The 21049-nt window shown below is 36.5% G+C and overlaps 4 protein-coding genes across 4 annotated transcripts in view; 3 read left to right on the forward strand and 1 right to left on the reverse strand.

Moving 5' to 3' along the window:
• The first annotated feature begins 1714 nt into the window (after window positions 1–1714).
• Window positions 1715–6332, forward strand: Sosie (oogenesis-related protein sosie). The gene is made up of 4 exons (XM_076802831.1): window positions 1715–2224; window positions 3095–3244; window positions 5704–5838; window positions 5913–6332. The coding sequence occupies exons 1-4, from the start codon at window positions 1765–1767 to the stop codon at window positions 5987–5989; spliced, it is 822 nt and encodes a 273-aa protein (XP_076658946.1). The 5' UTR covers window positions 1715–1764; the 3' UTR covers window positions 5990–6332.
• A 1191-nt stretch (window positions 6333–7523) lies between these two features.
• Window positions 7524–15640, reverse strand: LOC143362558 (EEF1A lysine methyltransferase 2). Its single transcript, XM_076802832.1, has 5 exons — window positions 15535–15640; window positions 9591–9851; window positions 9414–9512; window positions 8690–9108; window positions 7524–8345 (listed from the first exon to the last, which is right to left on the reverse strand). The coding sequence occupies exons 2-5, from the start codon at window positions 9644–9646 to the stop codon at window positions 8248–8250; spliced, it is 672 nt and encodes a 223-aa protein (XP_076658947.1). The 5' UTR covers window positions 9647–9851; window positions 15535–15640; the 3' UTR covers window positions 7524–8247.
• The window catches only part of Invadolysin (leishmanolysin-like peptidase, invadolysin), a 132248-nt gene continuing 120638 nt past the window's right edge, over window positions 9440–21049 (forward strand). The window contains exons 1-2 of the mRNA XM_076802811.1: window positions 9440–9575; window positions 15891–16201. Coding sequence (XP_076658926.1) covers window positions 15974–16201 — 228 coding nt within the window. The 5' untranslated portion in view covers window positions 9440–9575; window positions 15891–15973. The remainder of the gene's footprint in view (window positions 9576–15890; window positions 16202–21049) is intronic.
• On the forward strand, window positions 9868–12520 carry Fech (ferrochelatase, mitochondrial). The gene is made up of 8 exons (XM_076802830.1): window positions 9868–10005; window positions 10253–10451; window positions 10533–10754; window positions 10872–10973; window positions 11123–11288; window positions 11364–11471; window positions 12033–12197; window positions 12264–12520. The coding sequence occupies exons 1-8, from the start codon at window positions 9972–9974 to the stop codon at window positions 12459–12461; spliced, it is 1194 nt and encodes a 397-aa protein (XP_076658945.1). The 5' UTR covers window positions 9868–9971; the 3' UTR covers window positions 12462–12520.

The raw sequence follows: 21049 nt of genomic DNA on the forward strand, positions 1-21049 counted from the left end.
TCCAGAAGCATAATCTCTGTTGAATGAATCGCTCATAATTAGATTAATAACCTTAGATGGTAAGCACAGCTTTAAATGAAGCTTGATTTTCCAATGGATAAGGGGGTTGTATGACCGTTAAAGCTTTCGTGACTCGTGTAAAACGAAACGCACGTTTTCGTGCACATTCCCCTTCGAACGTTGATCAAATTTCTGATTTTTCGACTATCTCGAGTCCAACATGAAAGAGAACGTGTTAATAATTAACAGAATCTTAATATTAATGCTGTGCGCTCGAATGGGCGACTCCGAGGCGTCAAAAAACTAGCCGTAATATAATTCAAGAAAATGATCGCGTTACTATCTTGCGATGGTTAAGTTGCTATTAATGTCAGCGCGGAATCAAAATTTTGGAGTGAAAAATGTCTTGAATTATATCTTGAGAAATGATTGAATTATAAAAATTAGTAATTCGGGAAGATAATGGTTCCTCGAATCTCTCGGATAAAACGGAAGCGATATCAAAAGAGTTCTCGACCCGCATTGATTTTTGAAACGTACAGCAGTCTCATATAAAAGAAATCAACGACACGAGATCGATAGTCCAAAAGTTTTTTGAATTAATTATACCATTTTATGATACAACGAAGTTTCACGGTGATTATTTAACAGTGTCGATATTTTAGTTACAGATAGCCCAACCAAGAAGAAACAACGTTCACACGTGTTTCTAGTATGATATGTGTGCGGCAATGGTTAAAATAATTGCTGCAATTAGTTCGGAAGAAGAGCCTTATCCTTCGCCGATTATCTACAATAAAAACACTATGCAGCAATCACGTCGTGAAGCGTAATTACCAAGTTGCTTATTTTCGCGAGATAAAACGTTCGTTTCGTGTTCGGCGAAAGTTTTTACTGTTCTTCGAGAAACATAGTGGCCAACATGAAAGTTACAACCTGGCTCGTGGCGCGTTTATTGCTTCTTGAGAACGAACTGTGCTCTGTGCTCCAAATTATACATTTTCCTTGTACCCGAGTGGTACGCAACGACAATTTATGCTCGTGAAACATCGAGACACACACATTGCTCGACACGCAACAGATTCTCGCGAAAATGTCTAGAATTATCATTTTAGGGGGGACTTCCATAATGACTTCATATTGTGGACGTTCATAATTTGATGTGACAATACAGATATATCTCGTTTCATATTAATGTTAGTTTTCGTCACTTGTACTTTGAAAAGTTTGTTTCACATCGAAAATTGCCGTCTAATAATTATGTCACAATTACTTTCGTCGTATAACTTATTGGTTGATTCCAGTAAGATATAGTCGTTGCTAGTTTAGGTGGAATTTGTATCAACAGAATATTCGTTAACGACTCTTAAACGCGCTTATTTGCGAAAATAATGTGAAAAGCAGCTTTATCCGAATGAATCATTATCGTCGACAGGGAATATCAGCTAACGACCAATAAATCAGCTGGCTTCGTAATTGTTCTTGAATGCTACAAGTGAAATTAACCGGGGATGCTTTATTTCAGTGCGACACTGCTATATTTCCCTTGACCACGAGCGACGATCGAAGGAACCAAAGCATACTCGGATTCTTCAGCGACGTGGTAGGCGAACTACGTTTTCGTATAGGGTACACTCGGCTGGGGTAGGTATAGTAGGTGGCGGCAGCACATGGGGTGTGAGGTGGGGGTGGCTCAAAGGCTTAAAAGGCCTTCCAACGTCCTTGTAACACGCAGTTCTCAAATAGCACGTAGGAGTATTACGTATGAAAAATAAGTTGCTTCGAAGCGCGACGAGAAATCGGTTCGATAATTGTAAGCCATCAATAATTCTCATAAATTGTAACAGAACAGGACGGTCACTTGTACGAGTCTCTTGGTGCACGTTCGAAACAGTTCGAGGAAGATCCTTGTGCCGCATACGACCGATTAGGATCAAGGGGGTTTTTCAGTGGCGAATAGCCCAGTGTTTCCGGTTCGCTCTCGGAGTTTCGCGATTTTGTAACTCGCAGTCAGTGATCAGTGAAACAGATTCAGTGACAACTCGCTCGCGAAGCCTCAACGTCAAGCACCGAGACATGAAGAAGGGAAGAGTCTGCATCATATTTGCGCCGTTCTTTTTATTGCTGTTCTTCGTATCACCATCCGCCACTTATGCCCTGACCACCTTCGGCAAAACCAACCCCCAGAACACAAACCAAAATCCACCCCCGCCGCCGACGCCAGGTTTGTTTGAACACCCCTTCTTAGTTTTACCAATTGTTAACACGTTACCCGACGGAGATTGTTGGACAACTCTTCAAAATGGAGGACAGGTTGCCCTCGGTAACTTAATTTAATCGATCCCCTTGGCATTATTATTTAAAGACGATTTTTTTTTTGGATTTCTTCTAATGCGACACTTCTAATCCTCAGTGACGTAATTTAACGAGTTCTTTTGAGATTATTTTACAAAAGATGACTCTTGAGCCTGCAAATATCGTGCGATTATGATAAAAACGAGTGGGTGAGATTCAAGCCAGTAGAACGATTGAAAGATACATATTTTTCACTTACTGAAATTGTTTAATGGAGAAATACAATTCTATTTGGCTCCTGTGTCTTGCAAACGCAACAATTTTTTCGCATACTTAATTACGCTTACTTTCATGAATCATTTTATAAAAATCTACCGGGTAAAATTCCCTGCACCAACTGCAAGATTTCTCGAGATAAAGATAAAATAAGAGCAATTAATTTTTATCAATCAGAGTACGTTTTCTTAGATTTTACCAACCCGTAAATGCATAAAGGCACACGTACAATCACAATTGATAGCACGAAATAGATAAAAAAATGTAAAATTTGAACTGTTTTACACTGCTGGCGATACAGTGTTCATTAAAAATGCAATAGAACCAGAAGAAAAAATCGCAGATCAATTTTGTGAAAGGTCATTGCAAAGGGCAGATTTCCATTTATAAACTCAGAATTAAACAAATCTGGAAAAACATTGTTCTACACTGGAATAGCTTCAGCAGAGTCGTTTCAAATTTGCGCAAGTAGTGTAAGCTGAAGATACTGTTTATCATTACGAGTAAAAATTTTTAATTGCAGTTGGAAAGGCTCGTGAATGCAAGTTGGAGTCCGACTGTGCTGGTATACAGAATACAACGTGCATGGCGGATCCACGGGACGGGAGAACGCGTTGTCTGTGCGGGGACTATACTGCACCCCTAAACGGAGCTTGCACCAACAAATACAAAGGTTAACAAACCCACGTAATAATTAACATCGGAAACTGTTCTGTGCAAGAATTGTTACACCCTCAGTCATTGCACTTTTCTATTAACCCTTTGAACCGCCCATAAAAATCACCACACTACAATACGGGGAGTAATTTCTGCGTTACTGTTTATATTTAACCCTTCGCACTCGACGCTATTTTCATTCTAAAACTAAATTTTTCTTCCGTCTTAGAATATTTTAATTTTATTCATACGAAACTGATCCGATTTCCACATATAATATTTAAATGTTGAGTAATCTGTTAAATACAAATTTTGTAATGCAACAAATATTTTGTAAAATTTCTCGTAATTTCTTCGAAATAATACCACAATAATTTCTAGTGGTGCTTCAGAGTCACCACTCGAGTGCAAAGGGTTAATAGATTGTCAAATATATTAAGTGTTGGAACAACTTCGAGTGCGAAGGCTTAACCCTGCAAAGTAGTCTTCTCAGACTAGGAAGTAGCACACTGGGATCTCCATAAAAATTCAGTTAAAATCTACTAATCTCATATCTACGAAATTTCATACTTCGTCTTGCAATGGTGACGGGAAAATCATTGTACCTACGGTAAATTTTACTGGGGTTGTCGGGGACTCCCCGGGGTGAATACGTTTATCGTTGTTTCATAGTTGTTCAGGGCGAATCAGAAAACACGAGGGATCGATGGAAAATGCAAAAAGTATAATAAATTATCGCGGAGCTCGATTTAAGGTCGCTTAAAGTTTAAAGGAGACCAAAGGTAAACTTTTTCGAGAAGAAATTGAATTTCTGAGCGCGCGGCCGGCTACTGTCATTTGCATACACTCACGTGCTCTCCTGCAATATGTGAACACATGACGGCGTTGGTGCCCGGTCTATGGTTATCTATGCAAATTCGAAAGCTTTAAGAATATCGTTGCGGCCCGCCGCGTCGCGTCGCGATTTTCTCAACATTTTTTCGGAGAACATTCGACATTTGGTGAGGCGTGTTCAGAAGACGAATTTACGACTCGAGTTACTGCCTATAAACAGACATATAATAACTCGGCTGTTATTTATTCCGCGCAGTTACATTTTTATCCCATTTCCTCAAACCCTTCTCGAATAATGTTGCAGGCGGTTTTTCTATTTCGAGCACAAGAAAAATACGTGCGCAATTTCTTTACGAACCTGTTAACTGTGCAGCCGGTATTTTTAAAATACCATTGTGAAAATTTATATGTATTTGACCGACGCCGTGTGCAGACTTTTCCAAATGAATTTTTAACATTTTTCGGTTTGTCCTCGTTAAATGTCTGAAATATTTAAACATCAAAGTCACTAGTTTTTACAAAAAATTGCCGCTTTATGACGAGTATATTCGTCAGACTCGTTTCGAAATCACTTAACCAATTCCACACGCAAGTATACGCGCTCTGAGGTAGCCTAAAGGTTGATCGAACGTTAAGAGTCGCGCGCATTTGCGTAAGGTTGCGTGTTAACGTGAAATTATAACGTACAAAACTTTTGTGTAAATTGGGAAATCCACAGCTCGGTAGGAAGCAGCATAAATTTATTCCCATTCTTTTTATTTCGAATAAAAAGACTAAAGACTCAAATGACAGTCTTCGAAAGCGTGCCTAAGCGTTCGTATCTCGGTGTCCTCCGCTTTTTAATTGTTTCAATGGCAGTTCAAGAGGTTTTACAATCTTATTAACCAATTTGTCCGTTAACAGCTTGTCGGATGTTAAATATCCGGTTTTTCGTTTATTCACTTTTGTGGCTGCGCGTTACTCATCGCGTTGGAACGTATTCGTTATCATACTAATCTGAAGAAAATGACTACGAGGAATAAGACGATTATTACCTGTACAAGTCCGCCATTCGTCAGGAATGAGTGATAAAACAGTAGCGTTCACGTGACTGCGACAACTCCTTAAAAAACTGGAATACATTAATCAAATTTCTTGGGTAAATAGGAACCCATTACGTATTTGCTCGATAATGGGTCCAATCTCCTCCATTAGCGATTATATCTCGACATCGTTTGGGCAAGTTGTTGACCAATTTGTCAGCGTAAAAGACAGGTAACGAAGTTTGCTCAGAATGTCCCACCAGAATGGCACTCGAATACAAAGTAGCTGCTTAACGACACGCGGAAACAATTGAATAATTTGAGCAACACGATGTGTTTATCAGTGGAAATATATTTTTTAAATGCCCTCGTTACGACTCCAATTGGAACCATAGAAATCTAGTAAGCACGGTTACCTAATTATGAAAGTCAACAGAATTCGGTAAAAGTTGATGGAAAAGATACTGCAGTTAGGACATTGCAGGATCTATAAGAGAATTATTGTTCCACAAGTATTCATTGAATGTAACAGAAATTATAAATTGTACGGAATGTTCTCGCAAGTGAAATCACGAGTGATTCGAAGATGCGCGAAATTGAACATTTATTTTGCTTTTAGCAATGCGTACACCATGCAACGAAGACTCTGAGTGCGCTGAGGGCGCGCACTGTGCGCAACGAAACAACTCGCTGACTGGAAGGCGTTGTTACTGTCAAGAAGGATACTACGAAGAAAGTCCCCTAGTGTGTAGCGGTACGTAGCATTTATCTGAAAACATAATTTCAACATCTCAGCAAAATTGCATAAATTGTACGTCTCTTTCACAGGTAGTTCATCCATCCTCGTGTTTCACATGTCGATTTTCCTAGCTTTTCTAAGTCTGCTAAAAACAACTGTTATTTAAACGGATTCCTTCGAAACGTAAAATATAAATTTCTCAAAAAATACAATCCTATACGATACTAAAAAAAAAACTCTTAATCTTAAGCTCGACACATGTCATATACCTAGTTGTAATAACAATAGAATACAATGCTTATTCATTGAAAGTCATCGTAATATTATATCCGTAGATTATACCGAAAAAACATCAATTGATTTATAACTAAAAATATTGTATTACGTACGTTACACGATAGGTATGTCTTAATAAGTACGTATCTGAAATTGTATAATTATGAAACTGTATTTTTGGATGCCTTGTTTGAAACCGGAACATATGTAACGCGAATGCTTGTACATGCATACATGTGTGCTTTAATTCTTAATTGCCTGGACAATGCATGCTTTTCATTTCAAATTTTATTATCACGGACTTTGTTTGTTCTTTATTCGATATTTTATCATTTTAATGTATATTGTTGCGAGAAATTCGTAATATGAAAAAGGTTTAAATTAGGGATTATTCATTATAAATTGTAATTATTATATAAAAATGAGTTTAATATTTTAATGTAATTGTACGTAACAGACTTCTATGCTTCTTCGAAATATTCTAGGCAGTTAAGGATTAAAACGATAGTATGCCGAATCCCTCCATTACTTAATAGTATAACATAATAATGTAATCTATAATATTAACATATTGCGAACCAGAATTTTTCCGAGTATTGAGAATGTTTTACACGCGAAAGGAGATTAGATACCGAAGACTTCGACATTAGGAGTAGAGAAGATATGTATCATTTTATGGCACTTACTTTTTGTCGAAACACCAGCGAATTTCAAATCTATAACCAAAAACACGTGAATATAATTTTTAAGAATTTTCAAAAAATTATTCTAGTTTTCCATCGAGAATTGTTATTCCAAGCATTCATTTGTTAAACTATCGAAACTAAATATTCAGTAACATCGTTTTTCTACACAAAATTTCAGGTTTAATTTACACAAACGCCATATCAATTTTAATTTTCATACTTCATAGAAGATACAAAATATCCTTAAGATTGAATAGCTGCGTACTGAGAAATTTAACATGTACAATACCGTGAAATTTTCATTTATTAAAAAATAAATAAACATTTTATTCCATAACTATCGGAATAAGAGAAGAAACAGTAGAACAAACATGGCGAATATAAATAAATGGTGAAACTCTGACTGAAGAAATATCTGTATAAGCATAATGGATTTTTGAAAAATCTTTATTCTTAATTATACACGCACTGAGAAAACTTAGGAAACAAAATAATTAGGAATAGTAAAATAGTATATAATAGTTTTTCTCTTTATTATTTGTGCAGAAAATTATTCGAACGAAATTCGGAAAACTTGAAATCGAAAGAAACAATTGAAACAAGTGTGCTAGAATTATTTTGTTTCTTAACTTTTATCAGCAGATGTATAGAGTAACATATTGCACAATGTAAGTAGTGCAACCAATCAAATGTAACAATTAGAATTACATAGACAGCCAAAGGTTTTGAATCACTTGACAAGTCTCGTTTGTGTTGCATTAATGAATATTATGCTGATTTAAAATTAATTTGTTCAATGAAATTTACGTTACGTATCATTTCTATAAATTGTAATACCTGACCACGTATCTACAATTGAATTAAATTAATTTCTAAATTAACTAAATTTATTTTGTATGTTGGGAAATATATTGTTTTTGATTGATCAAAAATTGGGTGATTCGATGCTTTTGAGCGACAAAGCACACATAATCATTTTATATGCCAACAATACCCTACTTATCAATGTGACTGTATACAATCAGATATACAAATTATGTAATAGTAATTTACACTAATACGAAGTATTTCAACACAGAAACTTATTTCTGCGCTTATTTTAGCTATGGTGCATTTTATAACGTTTGTAACTTAGTGATAGTACTATAGCAATATGCATTACTTACTTTTACCATAAAAATATATTACCAGCACAATTGATTTGAGCACAAATAAATATATTTCGGCTGTCTAAAAATTTCATTACTACACTCGTCTGATGTATGAATTTGTTGAAGAAGTAGTTAGATGAAAATTTATTTCTGTTCCTAAGAATTTCAGCACACTAAAAATAAATTAACAGTGTTCTGAAATTCTTCTAATATATTTTTTATTTCATGTTTTTTATAAATGCAAAATATCCACAGTCTTTCAACTATGTGATGAAGGTACGTCGAAAACTTTCCGTATATTTGTTAATTCTTTATTTACTCTTTTGCAAAACTAATTGTGTTACAGTGTTTCCTTTTTGCCCCCCAAAGGAGAATGAATCTGATGGAAGAACATCCACAATGGTGAAATCTGAAATATTGCAGAATTTATTTATCATAGTTACCACTATTACCTAAACTAAAACTAGATAGTATTTCTAATATATTCATAGCAAAATCAAGAAGCACGTCAAAATTGCATAGAAACATGAGCCGAAAGTATAGAAGAACATTTCTTCGCACGAGGTTACGTATGCAAGGAAAACGTGTCTGACTATTGCTAACTGTTTCTACTTTCAGTATATTTCACTGCACGAGCGCTAGCCGAATTTTCAAACTGCAAATTAATCTACTCTACGTCCTCGAATTTTTATATAAAATAAAAATTACAGTAGTACTTCATTTTAGCTTCCAAATAATCAATAAATGGCTTACTGTTTTGGAAATGAGCCTCCAATTCTTCCTTGGTCCAGTTACAAGATGTTAGAACTAAATAACCATCTGGTAATAAAATCTTTTTAATAGTTTCTATGTACAGTTTCCTTTTCGTGGCAGGATCTTCCGGATGCAAGCTTATTGCATCGTAAGTCCCTTTATCGTGCGCTACTTTGAAATCTGTTGGTAAGTCGCAGGATCCTGCATCCAATATATCACAAACTTTCAGATCAATGCGCGACAAATTATTTTCTTGCAATACCTCGTAGGCCAGATCAATTGCTTTCTGCGAGTAATCTACGCCCATCAGCTTTGCAAAACCTTTATTTGCAAGTTCCACTAACGTCATTCCATTCCCACATCCTATATCGATTATTTTATCATTCTCCTTATCGATCTTCAGCTTTGTAGTTATCCAACTGGAATATTTTATCATAAAATATACTCTGTTTTAAATTGCTCTGAGTATTTCCTATTATTCGTCAGTATAAAAAGAGAGGTAGCTCCAATATTTAAATTGTACTTAAATAAAATAGCATGTTTTGATTTTTGGAAGAATACTAATCGATCACTGGTTGGTAAGGCATCGTTTAAGTATACGCGCTTTGCGAAAGATAGCGCCACAAGTCACGAATCAGGACGTCTTATTGCTTATGACAGGACTTACCTTTTGTGGCGAATACGCGTTTTATGGTATTCATCGTGTATTATTTGAGTAACTCACCGTACAACTTTCTGTGAATTATTCCTGCCGAACCATATTTCGCCAACGTCCCCGTGGTCTTTGAAATTGTCGAGTTCTTCCGCGTAAACCCTTTCCCAACTGTAAAGCAGGACCGTGACTAATAAAGTAATGCAAATAGAGAGTTTCATATTTCTATACACGGTATGTAATACTTACTAATCAAGAGTACCCAAATCTGACGGACCCAATTCCTCGATGGTACGGTCTGTCATAATTTTACGTGTAGTTTAATCCTGTTGAAAATGTTTGATAATCTTATCTACTCATAGATTTCAAACTTATTTACTGTTATATTTTGATTACAAACACCGATACCGCCTACGATATTTAAAAAAATGTTAATAATCTCTTGCCGCGTAATCACGTTGTACGGTACTTCTTTTCCGGAGCAACCATAACCTTCCCGTTGCACCTAACCTGTAAGTAACACTACTGCCAGGTTGTCACTATCGTGATAGTGCATAAACTGTATTTTCGCATTCGTACTTGTATACTTGATTGTGTCGCATCATACCTCGAAGTGTTATTTTGTTAAACATGGCAAGTAATTTGTCAACGCTGCTGCAGCTCGGTAAGTAAAGATAATGTTCAATAATATCGTACTTTTTATATGTATATGAGAATACTATGAAATTCGAGGAAATGACTATAGAATGTTTATATCGTCAAATAGCGGAATATTCGAAATTCATGTTACGCAATGTTGTTTCAACAGATTTTTTTTTATTACGTTCGTTAGATATTAAATCTTGCTTTCTTGTTTTTATTTAGTAGTGTTGTTTTGTGTGTTTCATACATTTTTCTGGAATGTTACTCAGGGAAACAAAGTGGGAGAGTTTTTGCTTTACCATGGCGTTATATGTCTGTAGCAGCGAAACCTAAACAAACGCATAACGTTAAACCAAAGACAGGAATTTTAATGCTAAACATGGGTGGGCCTAAGAATACTGACCAAGTACACGAATACTTGTTACGTATAATGACTGATCGAGACATGATCCAACTGCCAGTTCAAAGGTTGATTTGCACAGGCCGATATTTGCTAGCTCTGCGACAAATTTTTACAAATGGAAGTCTATAATGTAATGTACGTTACAGTAAATTAGGTCCTTGGATAGCAAAACGTCGTACAGCTGAAGTACAGAAAAAGTACAATGAGATTGGAGGTGGGTCTCCGATTTTAAAGTGGACAAACATGCAAGGTGAACTTCTGTGTAAACAATTGGACAATGTCTCGCCAGAAACTGCACCACACAAGCACTACGTTGCTTTTCGATACGCAGATCCTCTCACTGAGAATACGCTGCAAGAAATAGAACTGTAAGAACATTCAAGACTTCTGGACACTACTAGAATTTGATATCAGTAAATGTAGACACTTATCACAAATATCAAACCATCGTTATTACTCATACTATATGAATGCTTACTTTTCAGAGATGGCATTGAGCATACAATAATATTTTCTCAATATCCACAATATAGTTGTGCTACAACTGGATCCAGTTTTAATGCAATATTTAATTATTATAAGAAAAGGTAGTTGTTCTTGCTACTTGAAACACAATTTAAATTACAGCTATCTTATAGACAGAGAATCTTGTAGACAGCAATTATGTTCCATTGTCTTAGAAAAATACCTAGTGAGTTGAGGTGTGATCTTGTGTTTAGGAATTTGTAATTTACAGGATACTACCCCCAAATATGAAATGGAGCATAATAGATAGATGGGCTACTCACCCACTGTACATAAAGACAATTGCTGAAAGGATTAAGGAGGAGTTAGTTCAATTCCCTAAGGAAATAAGGGACGATGTTATCGTTTTATTTTCAGCTCATTCACTCCCGCTGAAGGTTAATAAATCATAGTACCGAACATTAGTAATGAGATCTTTTCCAAGTTGAAATTTCTTGAGTCTTTATGTTTAGGCTGTGAATAGAGGAGATGCTTACCCATCTGAGGTTGGAGCAACTGTTGCCTTAGTTATGCAAGAACTAAATTATTGTAACCCCTACAGTTTAGTTTGGCAGTCCAAGGTACCGACATTGTTTTGATTTTGTGTGTTTGTAACTAACAATTTATAACATCAATTATTAAATACAATACGACCTGGAAATAATTATTCTACTCGGACAAATATTTTTTGCACTGCATAATTCGCTATAACACGCATGTTGCAGCAATTGATTCATAAAGTTGTTCAGAAATTAATTCATTCATGAATATGAAATTCGTAGTTTTAAAAAAGTGCAAGTAGTGTACTAGTTGATATTACGAAAGAAAAAAATGCAAGATTAAAAATTGCAACTATAAGCAGAGTATCATTAAATGACAAAGAAGTAGATAATAGTGGAGAAAGTTTTCGTACAGTGTACAGCTTATACGAATATTACAAAAGAAGACGATGGAAGATTAAAAATTGCGTCATAAAGTAGTGTATCATTAACTAACAAAGGGTTAGATAATAACTGTGAAAGTTTGTTTGCAGTGTGTTTATATTATGAAGAAAGATTTAAGCATTAAAAAGTACAAGATTAGTTGTTAAGAGAGTTATTAATAATTCAATGGACGGAATTTCATAAGTAATGTATATTTAGGTAGGCCCTTTGCCTTGGCTAGCTCCCTTCACCGACGATGCTCTAAAAGCGTACGTAAAACAAGGGAAGAAGAATTTTATATTAGTCCCGGTAGCTTTTGTTAACGAACACATCGAAACGCTCCACGAGATGGACATCGAGTACTGCAAAGAATTAGCAGAGGAAGTAAGCGATTTGCGTAACTTCGCGTAAGATTGCCGACAGAAAATTCTCTAATTTGCTTATTTTCAGCTTGGTATTGAGAGAATAAGAAGATCCGCCGCTCCAAATGATCATCCTCTCTTTATAGACGCTTTGACGGACATTGTTCTTTCTCACCTGAAATCGAAGCGATCGATAAACCCTAAATTTCTGACACGTTGCCCGCACTGTGTAAACGAGAACTGTTTGCAAAGTAAAAAATGGTACGCGAAAACATGTACGATCTGAAACAAAAAGCGATACAAACAATGTATACATGGTCTGTAATAAATTATTTTCACGCGCAATTACTCGCACGTTATTCTTATGTTCGATAACCTCCCATTCTAGAAACATTAACATTCCTGCGTACTTAACATGACAAACAACTTAATTTCGCGGCGTAACTCCGTGAAATGGAATTCCGATATTTTGCGGTAAAGTTTCAGCTTCTTCATTTTTTACAGTTACTTTCATTCCCAGCAACGTTTCCTAAAGCTTTGATTCAAAACCTTTTAACATTGCGCAATTGCCAGCTGAAAAACGAATCAATGAAAGCAAATTCATTAAAATTACGTCCATTTTATTCGTTAGCGAGAGTGTGCCCGGACACGAACGTATATTTCAGTAATTGAATGTGGAGTGTGTGCACAGTTAAAGCAATCTTTATGCTATTTTTTTTAAATGCTCAGCGATGTTCGCAATTATTCGAATAATTTTAAACGTTCGAGGAGCGGTATATTATTTTCTGTATTTCCGTTGCCATCCCATTGCGTGGCCTCCGTAATTTCCTTTCATGCGAGTTCTTTCCTCGAGGAAACATAGTTTCTACTTTACTATCTAACTTGATTCATAAAAGGATCAAACTGTGGAAACTGAGATTTATGATATGTTTAATTTCAACCATCCTGCGCATATAAAACTTTTTATTAGCCTACGAGACTCCTATGTACACACATATGTATTTAAAATAATATTGTACAACAATTTTCGGTCTTTTTGTTTATTCTTCGTTAATTGTGTTGATTTCTTTACTTAATTGTATTTCTTTCAATATGCATCGATTTCTGTATTACAATTCTGTTAGTATACAAATTTTGGAAAAACGACTCCTTCGTTTATAAGTATGTGCTTTTGTTTGATACGTTTATTATAATTTTGTTAGTATAAAAACGGGAGGTAAGATAAGGTTTATTTAATTTGGAAAATTATGCTTTCGTCTTTTTTATAAATTGCAATTTTATTGTTATAAAAAAGTAGAACGACTTCTATTTTATTTATAACACCTTCGATCGCTTATATTTTTGATATTATAAATAGAAGAAAAATAATTTCTACTATATTGACAGCACTATGTCTTCGATATCTTCGTTTATTGATCGAAAAACGCTCTTTATTATGCTGGTAATAATAAATCTCGATTTTTCTGTTAATTCGTGGTTAGCGTTTATTTTGTTAGTAATAATTCTTAACATTTTTCTGATGGAAAAGCTAATGAGAAAAATATGAAAAAATATTTAATAATTCTTATAATTTTTCTGATGGAAAATCTAATGAGAAAAATATGAAAAAATATTCTAAGCACCAATAACAATCTTAGCAGACTATGGACGATTTTCACCTTACACAGACATCTACACTTCCATCATACGGAACCTTGTAAATCGCATAAAGAGTATTCTTTCGAAAAACAGACGATAATGGCAAGTCTAAGGACGATTTCTACAGTATCTAGAACTACACGCCTTTACGCTTGCAATATTCCGTAAGTCAAGCAAACACGATTTCTAGCCTATTTACTGCAACAAGATATTATCGACATTCAAAATAGAAAGCTAGAATAATTTTTACGATATTAATGGCCGTCTTAGTGAATTAAGAACGATTTTCACGGTACGGAAACAAACACGCTTCGGAGGTTCTTAAATTTCCAATTAACCCATTTTCAGCTCTATTGTAAGTTACATAAAAATACGATTTTCAGATCATTTGTTTCAATGAAATATTCTCCACGTTCGAAGTAGAGAATAGGGACCATTTCGACAGTCGATTTTTCTTTCATTTCCCATCCGTTTGCGAAAACTAGATGACTTTTGATTTGAACCACCGATCGTATTCTCACATTGTTCGTATTTTAATCGCGAGCTTGGTATTCACTGATATTCAAAGAAAACAAAGATATTGCACGTTTTATGAACATTGATACGTCTGTCACGTATATTAAATGTTGAATATAATCTCAAAAAGATATTTCTCATACTCGTTTAAAATGTGGCAAAAATTTTACTAAAATAGTCGGTGATTTTTAATTACCAAAAATATAACGGTAGTGGTTTCGTTAACATTTGATTGTCGGTCACAAAATGGAAGATTGGTTTACACTGTCTAAAAATATAGTATTTTAACACTATTAACGCGTTTCCTACCAGAAGCCTATTAAAAAATAGGTTTACTTAACAATACAAATTTTTTAGACATTCCAAGCAGACATACAGGATTCTCACACTATTAACACTAGGTTTACGGAACCCGTCAAAATGACGGGTTCTAATTTTTTAAATTTAAAATTATTAAGATTCTAAGGATGCATATATAAGAAATTATTTAGTAATTTTATTTCTTTGGGTATATATTATTTTTAAAATATTGCTAAAAATGTGGGTAGCACATTCTTGTGATTTTTATAAAGTAATGCAAAGTAGCCATTTTTAGTGCTCCGTAAACCTAGTGTTAATAGTAATCTTAGTGAACTATTGACGACGTCCATGTAGACTCTACACTTCCTCGACATCCTAAATCGAGCAAACACGATTTCCATTTATACCGGATATCGCTATTTACACCGGATATCAAACTGCTGAGACTCTAAATAAATAAATAAAAAAAAAAAGAGTATTTTCTTCATTTGAAGTAGAGAGCGAGGACGATAACCACAGCGTTAATAACAATCATCAGACTGCAAATTTTCAGGCAAAATACATACTTTTTTCCGATAATGGTATTAACAAACTGAGTATAATGTAATAACCCTTTGCACTCGAAGCCATTTTAACTCCAAAACGAAACATTTCTTCCGATCTAGAATACTTCCCTTCTATATATATTTTTTCATGTTATACATACGAAAATGGTGCAATTTACTCGTACAATACTGAAATGTTTAGCAATTTATTAAATACATGCAACAATTTAAAAATGTAATAAATATTTTGAATAATGATACAGCAATTTTTAGTGGCGTCTTACAGTCGCCAATCGAGTGCTAAGGGATAATATTCTTAAATTTATTTGACGTATTCACTTCTCTGTCGTCTTTACTCACCCTTTTCTGCCACAATTGCACAAAACTCTGCAGTATAACAATCACAGCACTATACTAACGACGTTTACCACTGTACGTACCCCGCTGAACTGGCCACTAAACCGCTGCGACTGAATAAATCAGACAATAAATATTTATAAAAAGAAATGCATATATTGTCGAGGTATAGGACCGTCCTCAGCATAATGAATCGAGTAAACAGGTTTCCGCGTTGTTCTACTACCTGCGATCCGGCGCGCTCTAAGTAAATGAAAAAATAAAAAAAAAAGATGTTTACATATTTCGGGCATTCGAGGTATAGGGTAAGGACGATATCCACAGTATTTATGGGAACGGCCTGTTCGATTTCTTTGCAGGTTACTCTCAAAGGAGTTATTGGGGTGACAGCAGAGAGCGTCTGCCGTCCTCGAGGTATCGAACGTGAGTGGTGTGGCGCTGGATGCCGCGACACCTATATAAATGCGCGGTGTCGGCGAGCGCGCTCAGTATGTGTCATGCCTTCGAAGCGCGAGTGTCGTCCGTGATGGCGGTTCTAGTGCGGTTGAAGATGCAATGCGGCACCGTTATATTGCCGCTCGTCATTATTGTCGTGGTGTGTTGTGTGGACCATGTATGTGGAATGTTCGAGCACCGACACTGCTCCCATCATCATCCCCGGGCGCACGAGGTAAGCGTTTTACACCGAAAGAGTGTGCCATTCTCGCTCTCTTCCACTCTCTCCTCTCTCTTTCTCGCTCTCTCTTTTTCTACATCTCCTTTTCTCTTTCTCCTCTTTTCACTTTTGTTGTCTCCCCGCGCTCGCTAGCCCGGCACTGACTCGACACTTGCTCCGCTAGCATCCGCTTTCCTTGCAACTATTTTCTAAATTTATTTCTCACGGGTTTATACTGTTTTTTATTTGTAAATATTAGATTTGTTATATAGTTTGTACGGTTCAGGACGATTTGAGGTTATCGGGTCCTGTCGCTTCCTGGCAGCAGGAAGTTGCCGGCAGGTTCGTTTGTAGAATTTGTTTGTGGGGTTTGTTATTTTTCTGGGGGGGAGGGGGGAAGTTTGTTCGATGTCCGACTGGTTTTTGATATATCGGGAACAAGTCCTGTTCCATTCCCGCAGGAAAGAAATCGCGTGACTTTAGCGAAGCGTGCGTTTCACGTGTCACGTGTTCAAGCTGTCTCTCTCTCTCTCTCTCTCTCTCTCTCTCTCTCTCTCTCTCTCTCTCTCTCTCTCTTGCTCTCTTCGTCTCTTTCTCTCCGTCTTTCTCTCTCGCACACCTGTGTCTCGCGTGCGTCCCACTTCCCGCTCCGAACCAATAAGCAGCCGTTTTCCTTCGCTGTTGATCGGCTGTTTAAACGCTCCGCATTATTGCGCTTTTAATCGTTACATTATTGAGACCGAGCGTCGCCGGCATTCTTGTTGGCTCTCGCGACCTCCGTTTATTATCCGATCTCTGAAAAATACCTCTCCCATTAGAAAGAGATCCGACGCCAGTCGTTCTTTGGTCTCGTTTCCTCGCCGCCGAGCAATTAGCGCGAACCGTCACCGGCCGCGATCGCGCGATTTCCGCGATCCTGGATCTCGCATGATACACACTATACTCGGACGATACGAATGAATCGTTGTTACTATCGGACAGAGCGGGTCTTTATGCAGAAGAAAAATTCTTTACGGCTGTTGCCAAAAAAAGCAAGGGCCTACCTTGAACCCTTAGCACTCTGCGACTGCAAGGCCAAACTAAAAATTGCTGTATTGAAAATATTTTTTACATTATTAAATTTGTTCGATTGTTCGAAAATTGCACCATTTCCGTATGTATAGCACGAAAGAATATATATAGAAGGGAAATAGCTTCGAGTGCAAAGGGTTAATAGTTTGTGAGTAGGTCGAAAGCAATGTGTTTGAATTTGAAAGCAAATTAATTCTGTGCACGTCGTTTTTCGTAATTGAAATCACTAGTCTGCGGATTTTTTTTTTGTTTCGAGAAAATTATTGTTTGTTTAAGGTTACGAATCGGTTCCTATGCAACGACCTAGTAAATTAATCGATTCGCTGTACGAACCGTTCGAACGAAAGGAAAATACGAAGCAACTTGATCGGTCTTTTTGTTATGGGTTTGAGATATTACGTCGCGTACCGTGAATGCGTAAACATGGCGGGTCTAACTGTGTCAGTACAGCTCCGCTCGTTAAACCGGCATGTATGTTTGGGACGTGGCATTGATCCTGTTCAGAATGATGTTCGTGAACTTGTTTTCATGCGCCGTGCCGGCGAGCCACGTGTTTTCGAAGCGGACACGTGACACTCTCTGTCTTGCTATGTTATACTTTTCCACTGTTCGCGGCTCGTTTCACCTGCGAGAATACGGAATGTCTCTCGCATAACTGGGCGGAGCAGTGTTGTTCGCCGAACGATTCGACACGCAGGAAATTGTAGTCGAGTGAATTTAAACGACTTCGGACAGGTTTCGCGTTCTTGTTCTATTTTTGTTCACTCGTTTCCGTAACGCGTTTCAGCTTCCGTCGAAGTAATTTTATCATTACAGCGATTGCAAACGATTTTAAATGTTGTTAGATCTAACTTTAAAATTGCTTTTTAACACTGGGTTTACGGAGCATTAAAACTGAGTATTTTACATTACTTTATGAAAATAAGAAGAATGTGTCTATCCAAGTTTTCAGCCATTTTTTAAATAATATATACCTAAGGAACTAAGTTTGTTGAGTAATTCCACGTAGATGGATCTTCGCAATCTCAATAATCGTAAATTAAAAACATTAGAACCCGTCATTTTTACGGGTTCCGTAAACCTAGTGTTAATGACTTTGTTGTGTCTTGAGGAAGCGTAATAATTTTGTGTTTAATAACAAGTGAAAATGATACGTTCTAATATTTTTAATTTAAAATTATTAAAAGTCTGAGGATGCGTACGTGAGAAATTATTTGGCAAGTTTATTTCTTTGGGTACATATTATTTTTAAAATATTGCTAAAAGTGTGGCTAGCACGGTCTTGTTATTTTCATAAAGTAAAATAGTCGCTTTTAGTGCTCCGTTAAACCTAGTGCTGAGCAATTACGCGAAAAATGGACGGAATCATTTCGATTTTACGTTCCGACATTTATACGTTGTCTTTGTTTTCCTTTCATCGGAAAAATTCCGACAATTATGGCAAACAAAAGTCGACAAATATTTTTCTGGTTTATCCGAAGCTTCGTTTTGTATTTTCCCCAGCATCCTATTGTTAATGTTCGATTCATTTTCCGCGGACAAAGCGTGTAGGCAACGTTTTCTCGTTTCATACAAACCGTCAATAAAATACGCTAAAATTCGATAAACCAGAATGAGAAAACATTGCGGTACGTGTTCAATATAGATTCGATTTACCGTAGTTACGAAGAGATAACAGCCGGGGAAGAGCACTATGTACTCGAAAAGAGATTTGCTGGTTTCATCGTATCCTTGGGGAGTCGCCTCTACCATATTTTCTATTTTAGAGGGAAACTCTGATTCTTGTAACCTGTTAGAACACCGGAGGAAGTTCGAATTGAAAAGGGAACTCGGTTTTAAAGTTCCCGTGTCACGTGTGTATGTATATCGATTATTATTTCAAGCTGCCACTGTTCGCCGGAGACGTTAGTATTTCAGTTTGAAAAAAAAATCTCATTATCGAAACCGCGAACAATTGCCACGAACTTCGGCTTTCGCGAGAGATAATTCGACTGTTTTTTTTTTTTACATTTCTACGAACTTTGACTTTCGCGAGAGAAAATTCAACTGTTTTTCTGTCGACTAGTTTCTACAAACTTCGATTTTTATCAGAGAAAATTCTGTTTTTCCATCTGGTTAGTGTTTCAGCGGTTTTACAGGTGTTTTTAAAGAGAAGTTTTTGGGTTAATTTTGGAAAATAATGTAACGTTATGTCGATTTAAATGACAAGAATACAGTGTCTTTTTTACAAATAATACGCGAGTCGTGTTTTATTCTTTACATGACAGAATTTAATCGAAATATTGTGTTTATTTCATACCATTGAAATAATTCTCCGTTTAAAATTTATGAAAACGGAATCGTCTTTTTTGCATTTATATTTAACAACTCGAATTTTTTGCGTTGTCGTGTACGCTGCTGCGTGTCATTTTATTCAATTGCATATTTAAATATTCCGGTATGTTAAACAGCCAGCAGAACATTTTTACGTATTGATAAATCGCAGTTATTTGAAAATGTACTAACTGAAATGTTAAATTTACATTCCCTCAAAATAGCCAATTTATTAAATTCACTTGGAGGAATAGCTCTCGTTCTTCCAAAATCTAGAAGAATTTTATTTCAGAGCCGTTTTTCGAATAAGAGAAATCAGGGTAAATAAATTCAGAAATATATGCAATTGTTGTTAGAATAAAATTGTTTCAGCAGATGGGTTTGCAAAAACTGTCTGGAGCGTGTTCCGAGTTAGAATGCGATAGGGATTTCGCCAGGTTTCCGAATTTAAACGACGGTTTAAACTGGATTTATTTTTCCGTTCTCCGCAAATCGAGAAATCATGATTGGCAAGTATGCGCCCCGTCGCGAACGTGTTAATCAGAATTGCATTTATCTTTTTGTTTCGCGGAGTTTCTGAAACTTTCGGTCCTCCGGCAGACGAATGAAAATGAATTGTCGACCGCTTAGCGGCGCGAAACATTTTTTTTTCTCTCTTTTCCTTGCACTCGTTCTCTCTCTCTCTCTCTCTCTCTCTCTCGTCGTTCGTCTTTTCTTTCTTTTCACGCTTGGTTTTTATCCGTCCAACTTTTGCGCCCCCAGGGATCCCACGAATTGCATAGCCATGCATATTCGAAACTTTCCATGGCTTTTCTGCTGGTACACCAACCCCCCTCCCTCCCCCCATTCTCTCCCACCGTTAATAAAGAACGATCCATCTGGGGATGTGCTATCGATCGCAAAACACAGACTGTAATTTTCCACTTTGATATGGTTTATATTAAGATTCTTTTTTTTTTTCGTTCGAACGCGCAGTATACCTTTGGTGATAAAAAGCTTTTTGCGGTGCTGTTTACCTTTTTCTACTCGTACACGCTGACGCCGAGTGCGTGCTCGGAACTGCAGCGCGATGCATAAGGACGGATAAACTTGTTCTCTGCTTTTCATGCATTCAACGAAACACGCGATCCTCGATAAAACTGTGCGCGCGATCGATGAATCGACTCGTTTCGACAATCTCGATGAGTCTCTACATTTTTGTTATAACCGGGGCTACTCTCTGCGAAAATCAAATTTGGCAACAGCGATTTCAAGTGAGAACGGCACTGCTTAAATCTCGGCTAATTGTTTTCGTACCACGAAAATGAATAATTTTCGGATATCCGAATTTATATAGTGGCCGATCGACGATTTATTTTTATCGCCTCGCGCCAACAATTTAATACAGAATGTGAGATATAAGTAGCTTTATTTTATTTGTGATAGCTAATATGTAGACCAATGCATAGCAGAGTAATTTTCAAGTGTCGCCGATCGTTT

The sequence above is a fragment of the Halictus rubicundus genome, chromosome 17 (assembly GCF_050948215.1).
Source record: "Halictus rubicundus isolate RS-2024b chromosome 17, iyHalRubi1_principal, whole genome shotgun sequence".
Classification (NCBI taxonomy): Eukaryota; Metazoa; Arthropoda; class Insecta; order Hymenoptera; family Halictidae; genus Halictus; species Halictus rubicundus.